The 18,202-nt window shown below is 40.2% G+C and overlaps 2 protein-coding genes across 4 annotated transcripts; both read right to left on the bottom strand.

Moving 5' to 3' along the window:
- Nucleotides 1-33: 33 nt before the first annotated feature.
- Nucleotides 34-10,123, bottom strand: yme1l1b (YME1-like 1b). 2 transcript variants are annotated; one of them, XM_034613579.1, is made up of 18 exons: nt 9,889-10,123; nt 9,006-9,140; nt 7,744-7,921; nt 7,075-7,173; nt 6,647-6,756; nt 6,113-6,263; nt 5,938-6,021; nt 5,348-5,521; nt 5,042-5,194; nt 4,748-4,880; nt 3,970-4,032; nt 3,672-3,784; nt 3,309-3,464; nt 2,513-2,664; nt 2,300-2,426; nt 2,070-2,143; nt 1,886-1,972; nt 34-1,790 (listed from the first exon to the last, which is right to left on the bottom strand). In XM_034613579.1, the coding sequence occupies exons 1-18, from the start codon at nt 9,919-9,921 to the stop codon at nt 1,647-1,649; spliced, it is 2,166 nt and encodes a 721-aa protein (XP_034469470.1). In that variant the 5' UTR covers nt 9,922-10,123; the 3' UTR covers nt 34-1,646. The 2 variants fall into 2 exon arrangements, with proteins under 2 accessions (XP_034469470.1, XP_034469471.1); XM_034613580.1 differs by having other exon boundaries at nt 5,348-5,500; nt 9,889-10,065.
- A 519-nt stretch (nt 10,124-10,642) lies between these two features.
- Nucleotides 10,643-18,143, bottom strand: LOC117778207 (acyl-CoA-binding domain-containing protein 5A-like). 2 transcript variants are annotated; one of them, XM_034613581.1, is made up of 14 exons: nt 18,042-18,143; nt 17,679-17,797; nt 17,067-17,190; nt 16,588-16,660; nt 15,997-16,147; nt 15,785-15,823; nt 15,178-15,390; nt 13,487-13,702; nt 12,642-12,736; nt 12,356-12,542; nt 12,034-12,239; nt 11,747-11,797; nt 11,533-11,648; nt 10,643-11,428 (listed from the first exon to the last, which is right to left on the bottom strand). In XM_034613581.1, the coding sequence occupies exons 2-14, from the start codon at nt 17,755-17,757 to the stop codon at nt 11,416-11,418; spliced, it is 1,563 nt and encodes a 520-aa protein (XP_034469472.1). In that variant the 5' UTR covers nt 17,758-17,797; nt 18,042-18,143; the 3' UTR covers nt 10,643-11,415. The 2 variants fall into 2 exon arrangements, with proteins under 2 accessions (XP_034469472.1, XP_034469474.1); XM_034613583.1 differs by lacking the exons at nt 15,178-15,390; nt 15,785-15,823.
- Nucleotides 18,144-18,202: the final 59 nt, after the last annotated feature.

Genomic DNA, 18,202 nt, shown 5'->3' with positions numbered 1-18,202 from the left:
CTGCAATGTTAAATGAAGGATGACACACACTGCTGCTGCTTCAACTATTCCATTTAAAAATGAAGACATTCAATATTTTAATAGAAACATAACTGCAAGTTTCTACCCACAACCTGTGTTGAAATGTCACATTTAGAATCAAGGACGTCTCTACTCATTACAGCTTCATGTTTGTTTCACATTGTTCAAAGACAGCAATGCACAATACTGCGACTGATAGAACTGGCCAACCCCACAAGTATAAAATCCTAACGATTCCAATCCCGATGCTCTACGTCTACATAAGTGCAGTGGTTTTTTTTGTTATTTCTTGCAACTTTCTTTGTTCTGAACACACAGTATGAATAAAATAAATTACATGAGGATAGCACAAGCGTGTTTTTCGATTTTGTTCACTTACCCAAAGTGCTGCGACGTTGTGGTTTTCTTTTTACACTTTCTACTTCAAAAAGGAAAAAATATACACTTAACAGTACATTCCTCCAAAAGGCCACCTTTCAGCAACAGGGGGCCGACGGAAAGAGCAGGACAGGTGAATGTATGTATGATCTTCTCAAACATCCCAGACACCATGAACTTGATGGAAAACTCACTACAGTTCTAGGTACTGACTTGAGAATTAAACAAGCTAAAGTAGGAGATACAGCCTGACATTAATCAACTGAGTTAAAGCAACACTATGTAACTTATAACCTTATATATCAGCTTCTAATTTTCACTTTCATTCCCACTCCTCTCCCTGAAAGTCTGGTCTTGCTCTATCTTACTTTGATGAGCAGGTACCATCTCCTGTGAGGAATGTGAACCTGACTGATAGTCACAAGTTCATGAGTAATGCCGAACGTTAGATCAGTTAAAAAGACTTGGTCATTAAAAAACTGCATTTATCTGCAATATTAGGCGAGGAAACTTTTAAAATATGAAGAATTCTGAACAGAGTTGGGTGTATTTATTACAAGGGCAGCTCTTCTGGTTCAGGAAACAGGGGATCATGAGGAATATCCACCATTCAGTTGTTAGACTTTGTTTTTTCCTCAACATGAAAACCACTTGATCGCTTGGACACAGAGCCTTCATTCATACATACCATACTCATACTTAGCACATGTGGCTGTAGAGGGCGCTGTTGCTCAGTAAAAGTTACATGGTGTTGCTTTAAAGGAGCTCTTTGGGGTACTTGTATTTGATGCTCAGCATTTCCCACTGACATGAGAATCTAAATAGACCTTGCTGAACAGAATTTAATCAAATTAAATATCCATAGACTTTTTTAGGTGCATATTTACACAATGTAGAATTTCCTAACACCAGCTGATAAAGTGACCTGAGCAACATCCTTAAAATCGGACATTTGACATTCTCCACATACAATGAACGTGTGCTTCATACATCTGCTTACCTCTGAACACAGGAAAGTCATGTTTGAATTTCAAACTAAACAACTTGTCTGGGAATATTGATAAGATTCAATGAAGGTGACAGACAGCATGCAGAGATGACAGCGTCCCACATGAGCACTTGACTTCATACTTCTATGGTTCATTATTCCAAAACTGAGTCCATTCCTCCCTCCTTAATGCCTGAGCTTGTAAAATATGACCCCCTTCCCTGTTGCTTCCCTGTGATTGTTGCTATTCTTGCTGCTTTTATCTCGCTTCCAGGTTCTTGCCCTCCAGGACTAGCTGGATCTCTTTGGCATCCAGTGTCTCATACATGAGCAGAGCGTCCGCCAGGTTCCTGTGCTCCTTGGCATGAGACTTCAGCAGGGCTCGAGCACGCTCGTACGACTCCTGGAGTAAAGCAAGAGAAAAGACGCTTAGAAATATTCCTACAGGATCCGAGATGGTTTTTCAAATTCAGTTATTCTATGACGGATTAAACAGACCTTCAGTATCAGCCTGACTTCATGCTCCACAGCAGCTTGTGTCTCTGGGCTCTGCCGTGTCATGTCAGTGTAGGTCATCACACCCAACTGGGAGACAAAGAGGTAAGTCAATGCACAAATAAATGTTAAATTCTATCAAAAACTGAATATGATGTTAACAGTCGTTTCTGTTTAGTTCGCCTACCTTTTCACTCATTCCAAATCTGGTCACCATCATCTTAGCGATCTTGGTCGCACTGTCAAAGTCACTTGATGCTCCTGTATAGAAAGAAATGACATTTATATAACCACTTATCCTGCCTTTTTCAAAATTCATACTGCTGAACACATTTTCTTATGCAAAAAAATGGATCACTGTTTTTCCTATATTTTACCCTCTCAACCAAAACATTTTTATTAAAATCCATTTCTTACCTGTTGTGATGTACTCCTGGCCAAATATAATCTCCTCTGCCACACGTCCACCCATACTGACGTCCATCTGGGCCAGTAACTGAGAGCGAGTCTCACTCCAGCGATCATTCTCTGGAAGCATCGACACCTGGAGAGAAAAAGGATCAAAGATTTTGCACCAGAACTGGTTTCAAAGTTGAACACAAAATGTTAAAATGCTCCCTGCTTTCTTACATGTCCCAGACTTGGGCCCCTGGGCATGATAGTGGCCTTGTTGATTGGCATGGCATCTTTGGTGTAGTAAGCAACGATTGCATGGCCTGACTCATGGAACGCTGTGATGCGCTTATTCTGCAGGTCTATTTCTGCACTCCTCCTCTCAGGACCTTAAAGTAGAGAGAACACAGAAGGGTTAAAGATGTGGTTATGCTTGATGGATTGGTCATTGCGTGTTGCTTTGAAGTCGACACATATTGTGCTTGAGACGCGGTGACTAGCATAGGCTTCTCCTAAACGATAGGTGAGAAATATATACAACACCACTGGAAAAAGGCAAAGAAGAAACACAACAGAATGGGTTGGCATTGGATTGTTTCCTCCAGGAGCTCCAATTTGGGCACTTCTTTGCAATCACAATCCATTCGTGGAGGTCGTTAGTTTCCAAAACTTTTAAAGATAGTTTCCAGCAAATGCCTCATCTTTACCGACAGCATCTGCAATCTCCCTCCAGGAACCATCTTGGAGTCTCTGTGCTCCCTCATTGACATTAATGAAGGTTGATTCCTGACCATTAATATTTGGGGGTTCCTATTCCTCTGCCGAAACGATGCCATGCACCAGCGGAAATAAAGTGATTTTTGGTGCTACCTTGCAAAAGGACAGGGACGACAAACAAACTCGTGTGAGAAAGAAAAAGAGGAAGACAGCGAAGATAGGGATTGGTAGAAAAAACAGTATGCAAAAAAAACACTGAAAAGGAAAAAGTCAAGTGGTGCTGCTCATCTTAACCAATTGACAAAGCGTTTCTCACCCATGAGGATTTTGTCTTTAGCAAACTCCAACTCCTTCATAGAGACCATGTCTTTGCCATCCACTGCTGCCTTCAGGGCCGCCTGGTTGACCAGATTCTCCAGGTCAGCGCCCGAGAAGCCGACCGTGCCCCGGGCAATAATACTGGCCTCGATAGCTGTACAGAAAAAACACAACACTCACACAGTTCTCACAGTTATCTGAGAACAGCTCAGTCTGGGACTCAGACTTTGTTATTGCTTTACAGAAGCAAAGCAGATATCTAATACATATCTTTAAATATTCAGCCTATGATGTCAACAGCACTACAGTTATACATTTGAGTAAAATATATTTGGGCTTATTTTATTTACTTATTTCACACCTGGATCTACTTTAATCTTCTTCAGGTACCAGTTGATAATCTCTGTGCGTCCTTTCACATCTGGTTTGGGGACAGTCACCTGCATGTCAAAACGTCCCGGGCGGACCAGGGCACTGAGAAAGGGGAGATAAGCTTATAAAAATACTGATCCTGTGCCAGAATATAACTCAAAGCTGTAGTTCATTCTTTGTTATTGGGAAGGACAAAGTGTGACTCTGACAGTTGTAAACTTTGACATTTCCACAAGTGCAGTGTAAGCTTTGACATTTTATCTCAAGAGACACAGATGTGAACATACTTATCCAAAGCCTCTGGGAAGTTTGTTGCTCCAATGATGATCACACCTTCATTTGGTTTAAACCTATTAAGTGTCACAAGATGCATTCACGTTAGTGTCTGTAATTCAAGACTTTTCTCTCGTATCACTTGATGTACTATAGTGTACAGTACTGTATGTACTTGTGATTAAAGATGGTTCATTATTATCTGAATTGCAGACTGCATTGTAAATCAGTCAGATTAATAAGGTGTTTGCATCAATGTGATGAAGTACTTTGATTTGTCATGTATTCATTTAATAGATTTGCCATAATCACATTCCAATGTGGTTACTTTTGACCTATATATGGTTTCTTTATTAAAATTAGCAAATTTATATCACTCAATACTGCTATCACAATAACAAAATTGTTTACATGATCTTATGTTAATTGCCACAGTTCCCACAATTACTGTTAATTTCTTTCTTAAGCTCATGAAGTAGAAAGTAACATACGAAGGTTAAGTAATTTAGTAGCTATATGAGTAAGTACTTACAACTAAGGTACATAAAGTAGAAAGTGTAGTATCATTACTTAACATCTAGTTACTGGTTCTCGCCTCAAAAATCAAGCAGCGAATTATCACAGAAGATTTTATCTTCTCTTATTATCTGCTCACAAACGCATAACAAACCCATCACACATCGCCAGTGAGAACATGCAATTTTTCTTTTAAATTCACAATCTAAAATTCTATAATTCCTAAATCATTATATAATATAACTGAAGTATAAGAAATGCAAGCAATAATTTTACCCATCCATCTCAGCGAGTAGTTGGTTGATAGTCTGTCTGGAGTAGGGGTGCATGGGAGACTCAACCCTTTTCCCACCAACACTGTCCAGCTCATCAATGAAGATCACACAGGGAGCATTGGCTTTACCCTCCCCTAGAAAAAACATGTTGTACAATACTCAGAACAATTATGTATTCATTCCTATCAATGCCAAAATCCGGCAGCTCTTGTGTTACGAGAAAAACATTAATATTCAATTGGCCTGTGAGGACAAAAAAGAGAAAGGAAAAGATCAATTTTAAAAGTAAGCTCACTGAAAAGGTTCCTGATGCGGCTTGCTCCCACTCCAACGAACATCTCATCAAACTCTGACCCAGAGGCATAATAGAATGGCACATCTGCCTCTCCGGCCACCGCTCTGGCCAGCAGGGTCTTACCAGTCCCTGGAGGGCCGACAAGTAGAACACCTAAAGTACAAAGAGAGGAAGTAGAGGAGATGAGGAGAAATCAGAACCCTGAAAAGTATTGTTCGGTCACCATATCAGATGATAAGTTATTATAGACTTGCTGTAATTCATTTAGCTTTTCTTTTAACTTAAAATACACAGAGACAACTCTACCTTTTGGCAGCTTTCCTCCCAAAGCTGTGAACTTCTGTGGGCTTTTCAGGAACTCCACCACATCCTGCAGTTCATTCTTTGCCTCTTCTACACCTTTGACATGTTCAAATGTCACGTTTTTTATCTGAACCGGGTCCAGAGCGGAGTCCAGGCCTGATGTGGTTCGGAACCGCACTGTCCAAAATGGTTAGATTAAAGTTCGAAATCACACTGCAAGGCTTGGTTAATGAACATACACTTAAGCGCGCGCGCGCGCGCACACGCACACGCACACACGCACACACACACACACACACACACACACACACACACACACACACACAGCCTACTGTTAAGAGTTATTAAATAGTGACATCTAATTGTCAATAGTAGTGCTTAACAGCCTTTGCACACTAGACATATTTATTATGCAATTAACTTGCATGTTATTAATATTTTTCAAACCTGTCTCCAGCCAATGCAAGCTTTCACATCAGCTACAGACTTTTTCTGAGCAATACAACAGCTAATATTTTTCAAGGTCCAAGTTGAATTTTCCAAGGTTGACAAGTAATTAAAAAGCAGCGTCAGATGAGAAAAGGAGCCTTTACCCGATAGGAACGGGGTCTTGGAGATACCATACAGCCCAACCAGAAGCAGCACCAGCAGGATGAGACGGGTCCTCCTCAGAGAGTCTGAACAGTTGGAAAAGTAACGTGAAAACATCATTGCTGTTTCCTAATGTAACCTGTATGATCAAATTAACATGGGTGATTGAAGATTTGCCTTGTGTGCGTTGTGTCAAGGCTTGAGCTTTCAGGAAACCCTCAGCGAAGCCCCTCTTGAAAGACTCCTGTTGTCCATCCGGGACGTTCTTGTTCTTCGTCAGGATGTCTAAACTTTCCACTTCAATCCCCTTGTCACGTGAAAGGAAACCCTGCAGCACAAGGCAAAGTTACACATGAGTATTCACACAGTCAGAATACTCCTTCACTTCTATCACACCTTCACAATCAATCGCAATGGAAACTCTACTCTGCCTTTATTTTTAAATTTCTGCAGATATAGCTTTTTTTCTTGCAGGGTAACCTCAGCTGTAACTTTAGTCCCTTCACCTGTTTAACTGTGTAGCATTTGCAGAGTAAACTAAGAAAACCCCACACAGCTATTTCAGTTGTGGACTTGTAGGCCTTTTAGTGAGAGACTAGTCCCAAAAAATGTTTTCAACCTTGTCCTCATACTTCTTCTCCGTAAAAAGTCTAATATATTAAGTATTTCCCTAAGAGCACTATGCGTGTGAACACATCACTAAGTACCTACCTTCATAAAAGACGGTGTGAACCCCTCAGATTCCAGGGGGCGCTCATAGTTTGACTGCAGTCGTCTGGTTTTGGTCCTTAATGTTTTAAAGCCCCTGCTCTGGACCAACACTTTCAATATAAAGTAAATATATGACGTATTAGTAGTTAAAAAACTATATTTCCACTGTATATAACTTTATTTAATTATCGTAAATGTTACAAATGTATATACTCTTACAGGTAAGTGTGCAATGAAAAATAGGAAGCAGAGATAACATCGACAGTAAACTGGAATATTTATCATAATCTCACCAACAAGATTAGTCTACATTGTTTTCAAATACCATACAAACGAAGTAACTTGAGTATTATTACTCACTGAATGCAATGCTTCGGAGCAGTGATATATTATTACACCTCTTATAAATGATTCTAATCCATAGTTACCTGGCCAGTGTTGTAGCTCTGTGAAGACTGACTCAAAAGGTGGAAGCTGCTGCCTGGATAAAACTTGGGCTGACATTGGAATTGGACTACATGAGAACCCTGGAAACAGAGGGAAAGTGTTTTTTATTACATACGCATAAGAAATAAATACACAGATAACTGAATGTTAACTGAACAAGAATAGTCACAAGTATTATTGGAGGGTTCAAGGTTAATAATGGCAATTTTATTTATATAGAAAATATCATTTGAAGAAAAAGTGTTTCACATTGAGAGCACAAAATAAATAAATATATATATGTATTTTGTTTTATGGTATTATCTCAATGTAGTATATATATAAAAACAGATTCAAAGGTGTATACTATAATAACAAATACTAATAAGATGATTATAAAATAAAGCATACATACAAATGCATCACACGTCCATAAACCAATTAGACATACAACATAGCACTCAAAACTCACATAGTCAAAAGACATAATTACACAGCAGCTTAACAGGAAACCTGCATCACAAACAGACAGAGTAAATACAGAAAATCAGGCAAAAGCCTGAGAGGACAGAAGTGTTTTAATACTGTTCACACCTCAGGTCAGCAGGCAGCTTGTTCCAGAGAACAGGGCCATAGTAACTGGTGTTTAAAACAAAAATAAACATCCTCACCATGCTTGTTGAAGAAAAAGGAGTGTGAAGAGAGGTGAGACGTCCTCCAGGCTATCTGACTGCCAAGTGGAAGCGGGGCTTCCAGCATGCTCAAGCGTGGTAACACACCGTTCACGAGCTCATCCAGCTGCTGTGTTCCCAGGTCGGATAATCCAAGCTCCCGCAGGTTCCACACAGGCTGAACAGAAGTACAGGACGGAAAGGTGAGTTTGATTCTTTGCAAAGTTGAACACTCTATTAATTACACCTGCACAATCTAAATGAATAACTACATTTGTTCGCTTTCGTGTTTCTGCGTGTGACACAACCACAGAGCTTTAACTTTTATTATGTATATTTATATATGAATATGACACTAACAGACTTAACCAACTGATTAAGAAGGCTGGCTCCGTCATTGGCTGCAAACCAGACTCTTTTGAAGTGGTGGTGGCGAGGAGGGCACTGAACAAACTGTTATCCATCATTGACAATTACAATCACCCTCTCCACCACCTAGTGGACAGACAGAGGAGCACTTTCTCCATCTGACTGGTTGAGCTCCAAGGACAGATACAGGAAATCTTTCCTGCTCACAGCACTAGGACTGCACAACTTCTCACCTCTGTCAAAAGGTGAACCTTCAAAACCATGAGCCCTATAGTTTCTGTCCACACCAAACTCTCTGATTACTCCTGCAATAACTGTGAATTTATTTTTTGCACATATTATATTCATATTCATTTTTTACTGCACATCTTTTAGTCATATTTATTTATTTTAGTCATGTTCAAACAACTACTGCATTTTTGCCTTTAGTTCTTTGCTCTATGTGCAATGCCTTAAAATTTTCCAAATTGGGATCAATAAAGTACATCTATCTATCTATCTATCTATCTATCAATATTTTAGTACTGAGGTGATGGCTGGTGGTGGAGGTGTTAAATTGTGCTGCATTTTGGTCAGAGGTCTTTCTAATATCCTGCCTCCTTCATCTATGTAAATAGAAAAGAAATAAATTAGAAAAACCTCTCAGCATAATGTGGTTCAGTACAAACCCACCTCTAACTATGACCTAATCAAGAAACAAATTACTGAATCTACACATTTTCAACGAGGTTATAAGCTGTTGTAATGAATCATAACAGCCAGTGAAGGTGAACCTAGTACAGTGGCCACCTTGTGAATTGTTTGTGCTCCATGCACGGTTCAGCCAACGGAAGTGTGAAAGCAAACATGTGGATCATTACAACATAGTGTGATATTCTCCTGCTGGTGCGTACCTCTGTACAGTGTCGTGGTGAGTCGGAGGCATGCTCCTTGTGTTTCCTTGAGTTGCAGGTGGAGCTGCTACTGCTTCCCACTGAGCTCTTCAGGGAGTGGAGGACGTTGATGAGGTGGCTGAAAGGCACCGTCACCTGCGAAGGACATTAACATGACCACTGGCATACATGCTACCATATTAACTCAGATCACAGGGAGCCGAAATTGTAGCTTACAGTTACATTATGTGCACGTCAATTTAGTACTTTTTAAAATCGAGCAGTAGTTATTTTATAGTTTAGTATTCTTGCACAACTAATCATTTTGCACTGTCCATCTCTTATGGTGATGACTATTTGCACAGTCTCCATACACACATACATCTGTAGTTCTTGAGGGATTTAGATCTATCTATCTACACTGGCCACAGGTAAAGTACACCAGCTAGATGGAGCCATTTAGTCTCCATGATCTAAATCAAGCTTGTTATTATGTACTAAATAAGACAAAAGTAGGTAGTAGACACATGTGATGGTCATTTATCTTCGGTGGAATCTGTATAAACTGCTGATTTATAAGAATATGCATGAGTCCTCTAACATGTCTCTCACTGACGCAGTTTCCCTTCTGGCAGCTAAGGACACTGAGCGTTCAGCAGAGCACTAACTAAAGGTTACATAGCGAGTTAGCTCCGGTCAAGTCCACGGCCCACACAGGGGCTAAGTATGCATGTTAACTTACAACATGTACTTCACAGGACTAAACCTGAACCAAAGGTCAACAGCTATCTCAGTCCCAAGTGAAAAGGCTAATGTTAACTTAGCATGCTAGCAGGCTCGGCTGAACGGGACAGGACCAAAACAACAACAAAGCTAACGTTAGCTTGGCCCGTCGCTGTCTTACCTGTGGTTGGACCGTCATTGACAGAGAGAACATGGTTCGATTCTCAGCGGGAGCAGACGGCCGCTGAACTGAAGGAGTTTACTCCGCTGTCCCCGAGAGTTCGAGTCCGTGTTTGTTTCGCTTTAACTTTCGGTCGCAGCAAGTTGACGTGACAACTTGACAGCGCCAGATACACCGGATATGACCTCAACGGTGTTGTGACCAACTTTGTGTCCCTGTTGAAATCTGTTCCCCCTCCACAGGACTGGATGAGGTTCCGCCTATCAAGCCTCTGTCATTACATCATTATAATAATAATAATACTTTAATATTTATGTTTTTCTTCAAATATTTTATTTAAAATTCTAAATATATACTACCTACATTACCTGTACGAGAATGGAACAGAAAAACATTTTAAACATTTACCCCACACATCCAACAAAGAAGCTTAACTTCAGTATCTTCATATTCTAATAACAGTATAAAATATCCCCATATTTGTATCCTTCATCAACATAAACTTATAGAACAATTTAAGTTACAAATTACAATCCTCTGCATTTTTTCCAAATTTATATTGCTTGCTAATTCACATAAGTCTAAAGTGTGATAAACTCACTTTCTCTTTGTATTTAGTAAAAAACAGCAGTGGTGGAGGATTTAGCACACAGCCAATATCCCTTTTCAAAAGCTCTTAAAGCTTTTCAGTTAAAATTTATCTTCAGCTGTTTTATGGGCTCCAGGCATCAAAAATAAAAGAATCACTACATTGAATGCTTCATGATGGTATTTATTGCATGTCAAATGTGCTTAATATACTGATGTTTTACCACTGTATATTTGAAAGCACTGTAACCTTGCTTATATTGAACATCCCCCTTCATATCCACTGTACAGCTGACAAGAAACAAGAATAAATATATAATATATTGATACAGTATATGATTTGTCTGTACTCTGTCCAACCTTTACTGCAGTTTCACTGAAGCTGTGTCACCAACATTTACTTTTATACATAAATTACCATATATTTCAGCTTAAATGTCTATTTGGTCTCAAAGGAAATTCTCCTGAAATATGTCTACATATTCAGTCTATCAGTATAAAAGGCTGAAGTCAATAATTATCAGGGAAAATAAAATATTTAACAAAAAAGTTACCATTAATAACTGGTGATTTACAATGGTGCAACACTCTTATTACTTAAGGTCAACAGTGCAATATATGATTATCAAAGTGTTTCAATTAAAAGTTGAATCAGTTTTGTGAGTTATAACTAAGAGCAGGTAATGCTAAGCTAACTATAACATTGAAAATGTGCCTGCATTTATAATGCATTAATCTTCCCTTCTTTTGAAGTCCTCACAGTCTCCAAAGTTACGCTACATAGAGCAACGCCTTTCTGACCATTCATTTATCTAAGGTAGCCTCTTCATCTCTACTGTTGTCTCATCACATTGTCTGTTGGTGACTTTTAAAAAGCCACAAGACAAGAAACAATTTCATCCCAGGTTCATGTCTCTGATGCTGGTGGTGGTCAGAGAGTCAGGGGATTCGCCTATACAAGAAGAAAAAGTGAAACATAGTTTTAGTTTTGTGGAGTGAGGTCATTAATCAGTGACTATAGACATGGAGTGTCTTTTTTGATAGAATTTTGTTCACCTTCTCTTCCGCATCAAGTAAAGCTGGAAAAGCCAGTGGGCAATCAGAGGCCAGATAGCAGTCAACACCACTGTGAGTGGAGAGAGCTCAAAAGGCCACCAGGACGGTCTCAGGACCTATACAAACAGAGAACTTGCGTTAAAGCGACTGTTTATTTCCTGTTTAGAAAGTAATTAGTCAGAAAATTGCACAATGAAAACAGATGTTTTAGGACCTTTCGTGCCACTGTTAGGGAGTCCGCCTGCCTTGGTGACGATGATCTCGACTGAAAATACAGAAATTCATTAAAGAAAATCTAATAAATTGTCAGGGAGACTGTTATATTTGTATTAAATTTCAACACAGAGGTGTTTGAAGAAAAAATGATAAAGATCAATATGAATTTAGTTTGTTTCATGTTCAAAATCATGGAAAAAAGATCAGCAGCTGCTGTGATGAAGAAATGATAATGTCTCGATCACCATCAGTCTTAATGAAGGGCCCAAACCCATGAAGTTTCACCTGTGACACAGCGATCATCTCCAGAGCCTGCAGCCGGTGCAACACATTGCCCATGTCGCGCTGCAGCCTCAAAAGAGCTGTAGCTATTTGCTCGTTGACGTTTCCTCTTAAAGCACTGACAGGAAATCTGCTCTGTGACACACAACTGGCAGCAGCTGCACCGACACACCGCACACAGCTGCAGGTCGCCCTCAACGAATGAGAACCTGAAACTGGGGGCAGATTAAATTGATCTCATGTATCTTATTAAATACTTAGGAGAGTGAGCTAAGTGCACACACCAGAAAGGTAAATTAGAGATAGAGTATAAGTTAAGACTCACCTCTCCCTCTTCTTGATAAGGAGCTGCTGTTTTGACTCGTACTAATCCCATCTTTAAAGTAGGAATCTCTTGTTACTGCTTGATCTTCTCCTCCATTCAGCGTAGTGTTGCTCTCAAACCAGAGATCGTTTTGCTTCACGGAGGCAGCTCTTGATCTAGGTGTCGGAACTTTTGATGTCAACACCCGCTGGTTGGAGAAAAATGACCACATACCAAAAATTGAATACCATCAATTGGACAGACCTTCTTGAATTCATGTTTGTGTACACTTTTGATGATAGAGCACCTCTTCCATGGCTAAATGCTCCATTGAGTCACAGAACTCCTCATTATCAGAGTCTGTGGATCGGTGGTTCTTCTCAGGAGCAGCATCGCTATGATCTGAAAGGTGCAAAACAGAAATCCAACATTTAGTTATCGCTGAAAGAAAGAGCTGGCAGGACTGGTGTCCCTCAAACCACTGGTGCTCATGGAAGGGAATACATTTCCAAAACATTTTAGGCAAACTTACGTCCAAAAATAATGGCATGAAGAATCCAGGTCCAGGCACTCAAAGTGGTTTTAAAAATAAAATATAAAAGGCCTTTATTTCAATGGGCTTGAAGCATTAAAATACTCCAACGCGTATATCGGCTTATGCCTTCATCAGGGAGTACTGACACAAAGAGACAAATAGTGATTATTTGTAGTCACTTCAGGTGTAGTGACTGCAAATAATATCTCTTTGTCTTTGTGTTTGTCACTTTGAGTGCCTGGACCTGGATTCTTCGTGCCATTATTTTGGGACATAAGTTTTCCTCTAATTTTATGATTTACTTATCCCTATTTAGATGGGCAGTAGAGCGTAATGCTTTAAGTGTCACCTATTTGCTTTACCATAGGACTATATGGTATGGTATTTATTAAGTACAATTTTACATTATTTTTTTCCTCAAGCTTATGTTATATTAATTTTGAATCTGCAATATTCATTTTTCTTTCTACAAACATTATTAAATGTTTTACTTTACTCTTACATATTTCAGATTTTCAGAATAGTCATCATGTATTTTGAAATACGTGCAATCAAATTTGATGCTTTTTCATTATACAATCAAATACATACGTTTGGCATTACATTTGCAATCTTACCACTCAGATGTCCATTAAAGTGCACATAAGGGTTATACTGCACACTGGGCTCGATGGAACAGGCCAGTTCCTCCTCCTCCACCTCGCTGTTGAGCGAGCTGTGTGTCCCGTTGGTGAAGGGGGACATGCTTGGTTCCATGCTGCTGCTGGAGCCTCTGGTGTCAGACCTCCACCTCTTGTCGTCCACCCTCAGCAGCCGTGGATTAGGAGTCCAGACTGAGACAGGGCGAGAAAGAGAGAAAGAGAGAGAGGTTAAGAATAACAAAAGAGTGTGCTGTCATGTGCTCTCAAGCTGAATCTCTTTTAAATTCTCTTGTCATCATCACATATCACCTCATCACGTTCAGTGACTTTAAAAGGAAACCAAATATGTCTCGCACCCTAAAAATAACTCCAAGGGTAGAAACTAGTGCAAAATTTACTTTTACAGATAAAAAAAGACACGGTTGCTTTTCTTCCCCTTTAAAACTAAAAACAGACCAGCGAAACATGAGGAAAATGAGGAGATGGTACTGCACACCCAAGAGTTCAGCATAGAAACGAGAGTGTGCATCTGTGCCTCATGAACTAAGCATTCACTGCAGAGCATTCCAGGTTGATAACAGGTCAAACACACATTTTTACAGGCTACATAACTCATGACACACACAGGAGTAGGCAATATGTATTTGTATTTGTTAGGGACTACTTTCAGCTGCGTATTGATACACATAACCCTAACCCTAACCCTAACCCACACCAGTGCAGAGATTCTCAGGACCCCTTACAAGATAAAACAGTCCACACATTGGCTTAGAAAATATTAAGGGGACCCCCTCATCTGAAAATGTAATTAAAATATATTAGATATGTATTAAAAATATGTTCACTATGTCAGCACAGAATAATATATCATGATCATTTTAATGGATGAATTGGACCCTCAGGCAGTGTGCCACAGAACCCCACTTTGAGAACCACTGCACTGGCGAGTATTTACAAGGGAAGTTTTATGGCAGTGCTCATGTTCATGACAATGAAGACACATGTGGTCCAGTACAACAGTGTGGTTCACTGCTGTATTTTTGAACACAAAACAACACAACAACTGATGTAAAAGAGTAAATCAGGCATCCCAAATCGCATATGCATGTGGGTCACTTCAGGCAATGTCAAGGAGCTTCTGGCCAATTTAAGTAAGCCTAAATTGGCTGACTTGTAAAAAAGCGAATGTGGCCAAAATATCCGAAAACGAATGGGGGCCTTTTTTTTGGCAAACATGCGGTGTTCCCTGCAAGGTGTAACCTGGATGTGAATCTAAAGTGGCCCATGTGGTAAATGGTGATATTGGCCCAAATAGCACAAAACAAATTGGAGGCCATCTTTGCTTGACATGCTATATTGCTATGGTTTACTTCTAGCCCAGATCTGGCAAACAGGAGCGGACCGTCTAAGTGCCATCCTTCCATGCAGTATGTGGGCCAGATGACAGCGTGACAGTGTGGGACAAATCTGGGCCACAACAATTTTGTTACATTTGATTGCATAATTTCTTTCATTTGTTCACGTTAAGTAAAATATATAATATCGAAACCTTACCCTTTAAATGATGTAAAACAATACTCATGCCCACTGCTGGCTTGGTGTGTGTAACACCTATAACATAACAGACACACACACACTACTTCACAGCACAAAACTACTGACGGTACCTCTTTTCTCCTCTTCCTCCGTGTCGTCTTCTGTATTGTCTTCTTCATCCCCATTCTCCTCGTCCTCACTCCTCTTTCCATCACTACTTTCCTCTTTTCTCTCCATTTCACTGTTTTCTTTACTTCCCTGCTCCTCCATGCTACTGACACTTACACCATAACAACTGTCTGTATTCTGGAGGTTTTGTATATCATCCCACAGATCCCCATAGCCTGAACAGTGAGGGAAACATGCTCGATTAACTCTGTATCACGGAATATATTGCACCATGCATATATCTACTTAAAGCAAACACGAATACACACGTGACAAGTCACTGGTTCGACACACTACATATCTACCACAAAGAGCATTATACAGCCAACAAGCTAACACACTGACTAACCACGAAACAAGCCAGACTGTACACACAACTATCACCCAACTAACAGCTAGAGCGTATTTGCATTACTCTAAATTCAGCCTAAATATCACGATGCCCTTGGCCAGCCAACTAAAATGCGAATGAAAGCAGCTCTATTAATTCAAAATAGGCTTTTTTCAGTCTGGGGCCACAAGGAGCGGCCTACCAACTCTACAGCTACAGTGAAAAACCACAAGACTTGCCTTCCATTGTTGGTTTCTTAAAGGGTTTGATCAGCTCATCTAGTGACAAAAAGACATGTAAGACAAGCTCAGGCACAGGAAAATAAAATCTGTGGCTGAGAAAGAGAGATGGAAAAGCAGAAGCACATCTGGAGCAGCAGTGGCCCTCCTGGATTTGTGTGCTTTTTTTCCCTTTGACATGCCTCCAAGTGTCTCGGATCATATGTCATTACCTGCGTGTTGTGCAAAAGGCCTGGTGAAGACTCTCCTGTCCACTTCGTTTTCTTCAGCTTCTTCCCCTTCTCCATCTGTCTCAATGTAGAAGTTGCCAAGCTTCTGAACCAGGTCGGACACTTCGTCTGAGATGGGGATTGTCTCCAAAATCTGACAGCAAAAGTGTGAAAACGGAGTACGAGAGTATGACACATGCTGTTGTATAAATAGGTGTAATAACATTGTCAACAAGTAAGAGGAAAACAAGTTAATTAGATTAAATGATTAGGCTGACACATTTATGTGTTGGATCACAGGGGAACTGGGGGTACTGAATACCATATAGATGCTATGAGGTGAGGAATTAATAAGGATATTTGCATTTCTCGATTCTATACAATATATAAACTCCATGCTAGCAGTTGTGTGAAGCTGTACTTAGACACTATGTTCGCCATCTTAGTTTAGCATGAACCACAACGTATAACTGACGCTGAAGAAAGAGAGAGAGTTCTTTGGTATTGCACGGACTATTGCATCTTTGATGCCTGTGCATTTATTATTATGCAAGCTCCCTCTATTCAGCCTTAGTTTTCCCAGAAAGGACTTACCAGCTGGATGTCCTCCACATAATTCTTCATGGCTTCCTCCTTTGTCATGTTTCCTAAAGAGCTCCATGCATCCCTGGCAACACAAAGTCATAGTTCAACATTCAAACACTGAGAAGAAAGTGACGATGAAACAATGAATAAAATGAAATATGCAGTGACAGAGGCTGTAAATGCAGCAATCTCACCAAACTTAATCTACAGCATACAGGTTTACTTATTTGATATACCTGCTGTATGGAGCAGTTATATTTACTTGTAATCGTATAGCAGGAATTATGTGACCATGACTTTGACTATCTGAATGTACCGGGGGGGGGGGGGGGGGGGGGGGGGGGGTCAGACCTCGATTGAATAGCATATTTTGACATCCATTCATGGATATATCTGCTTCCGATACTGCAGTTAGCCACAACTGTGAATTTCAATGTGGAACACAACAATTACATGTACATGAAAAAAACATACAATAAAATACATGCCATTCAGTTTTCCCCCCAGTGTCCCAGAAGCCGCTGGGTCTGGGGATGTTGCAGGGCCCCGAGGTTGCCTGCTTGTAGTAACTATAGAACATCAGCATCATGTCGTCAGATGGCTGGAAAGGACCTGAGGAAGGAAGGAAGCGGAATATCAAGGATTCAAGGAGTCAAGGATTTGTATTTGTTACATGCACAGAGATACAAGTTAAATAAGGGATCACTAGTGCAAGGGAATATATGTATATACACTATTCGAATATTAAAGTAAACAAATACAGATTACTGTTGTTACCATGCTACATCGATTTTGGTTTTGTTTTTTTTACATTATTATGATTTTTAATGTGTAGGACTGCTTGAAAATGCAATAAACTGAGTAGTTGTTAAGATGAGCTACAGCAGTTGTTATTAGACCATCGCTCATCCTCTATTCATAAAGCTCTTATAGCAGCTTTATGAATGGAGGCTCAGACAACACTGACAGCTCGTATACGGCGCCCTGCATGTAGGTCAGTCACCTGCAGTGTTTACACACACACACAGTCTACACACCGTGGAGCACATCCCGTCCAGTCACTTACAATCACAGGGGAACGAAACGGAATTAGTTCTCACCTTCTCCGGGTAAACTCCGCATCACTTTAACTGCAGCAGCAAATTTCGCCTCCAGGCTGCGTTTGTCCTCCTGCGCCATGCTGAGCTCCAGGGAGGATGACAGGGACGAGTCCTCACATCTTCATCGGGAATTTCAGAACGTTCATGGAAATATAAACGTAATTTATGAATAATTCAGTGATGGACACTTCAACACTACTTGGGCCACTTGTCATTGCTACATGGAGGAAGAGTGTCTCCCCTTCGGTCTAAGACATATGGAATAAAACCGATCTATTTAGCGAGCTCGTGTCTGCCCAGTGATAAAACACTGTACTATTTACCAGAAATATTCTCACTATGGTTGATTTATTAGAGACTCACCATTAAGTTCATATTAGCCGGTGTAATATTATTTGCAATATGCAGCAGCACAGCCCTGAGTCCGGTCAAGGATGAGCCAAACACTTTGCGGATGATTATTAGCGCATCTGGGAAATGTAGTTTTTTTGTTGCGTAAAACTCAGGGTAAGGTGGTGTTACGC

The sequence above is a fragment of the Hippoglossus hippoglossus genome, chromosome 17 (assembly GCF_009819705.1).
Source record: "Hippoglossus hippoglossus isolate fHipHip1 chromosome 17, fHipHip1.pri, whole genome shotgun sequence".
NCBI lineage: Eukaryota > Metazoa > Chordata > Actinopteri > Pleuronectiformes > Pleuronectidae > Hippoglossus > Hippoglossus hippoglossus.
Note: the sequence above shows the minus strand (reverse complement) of the source record. Positions and strands in the feature narration are given on the sequence as shown.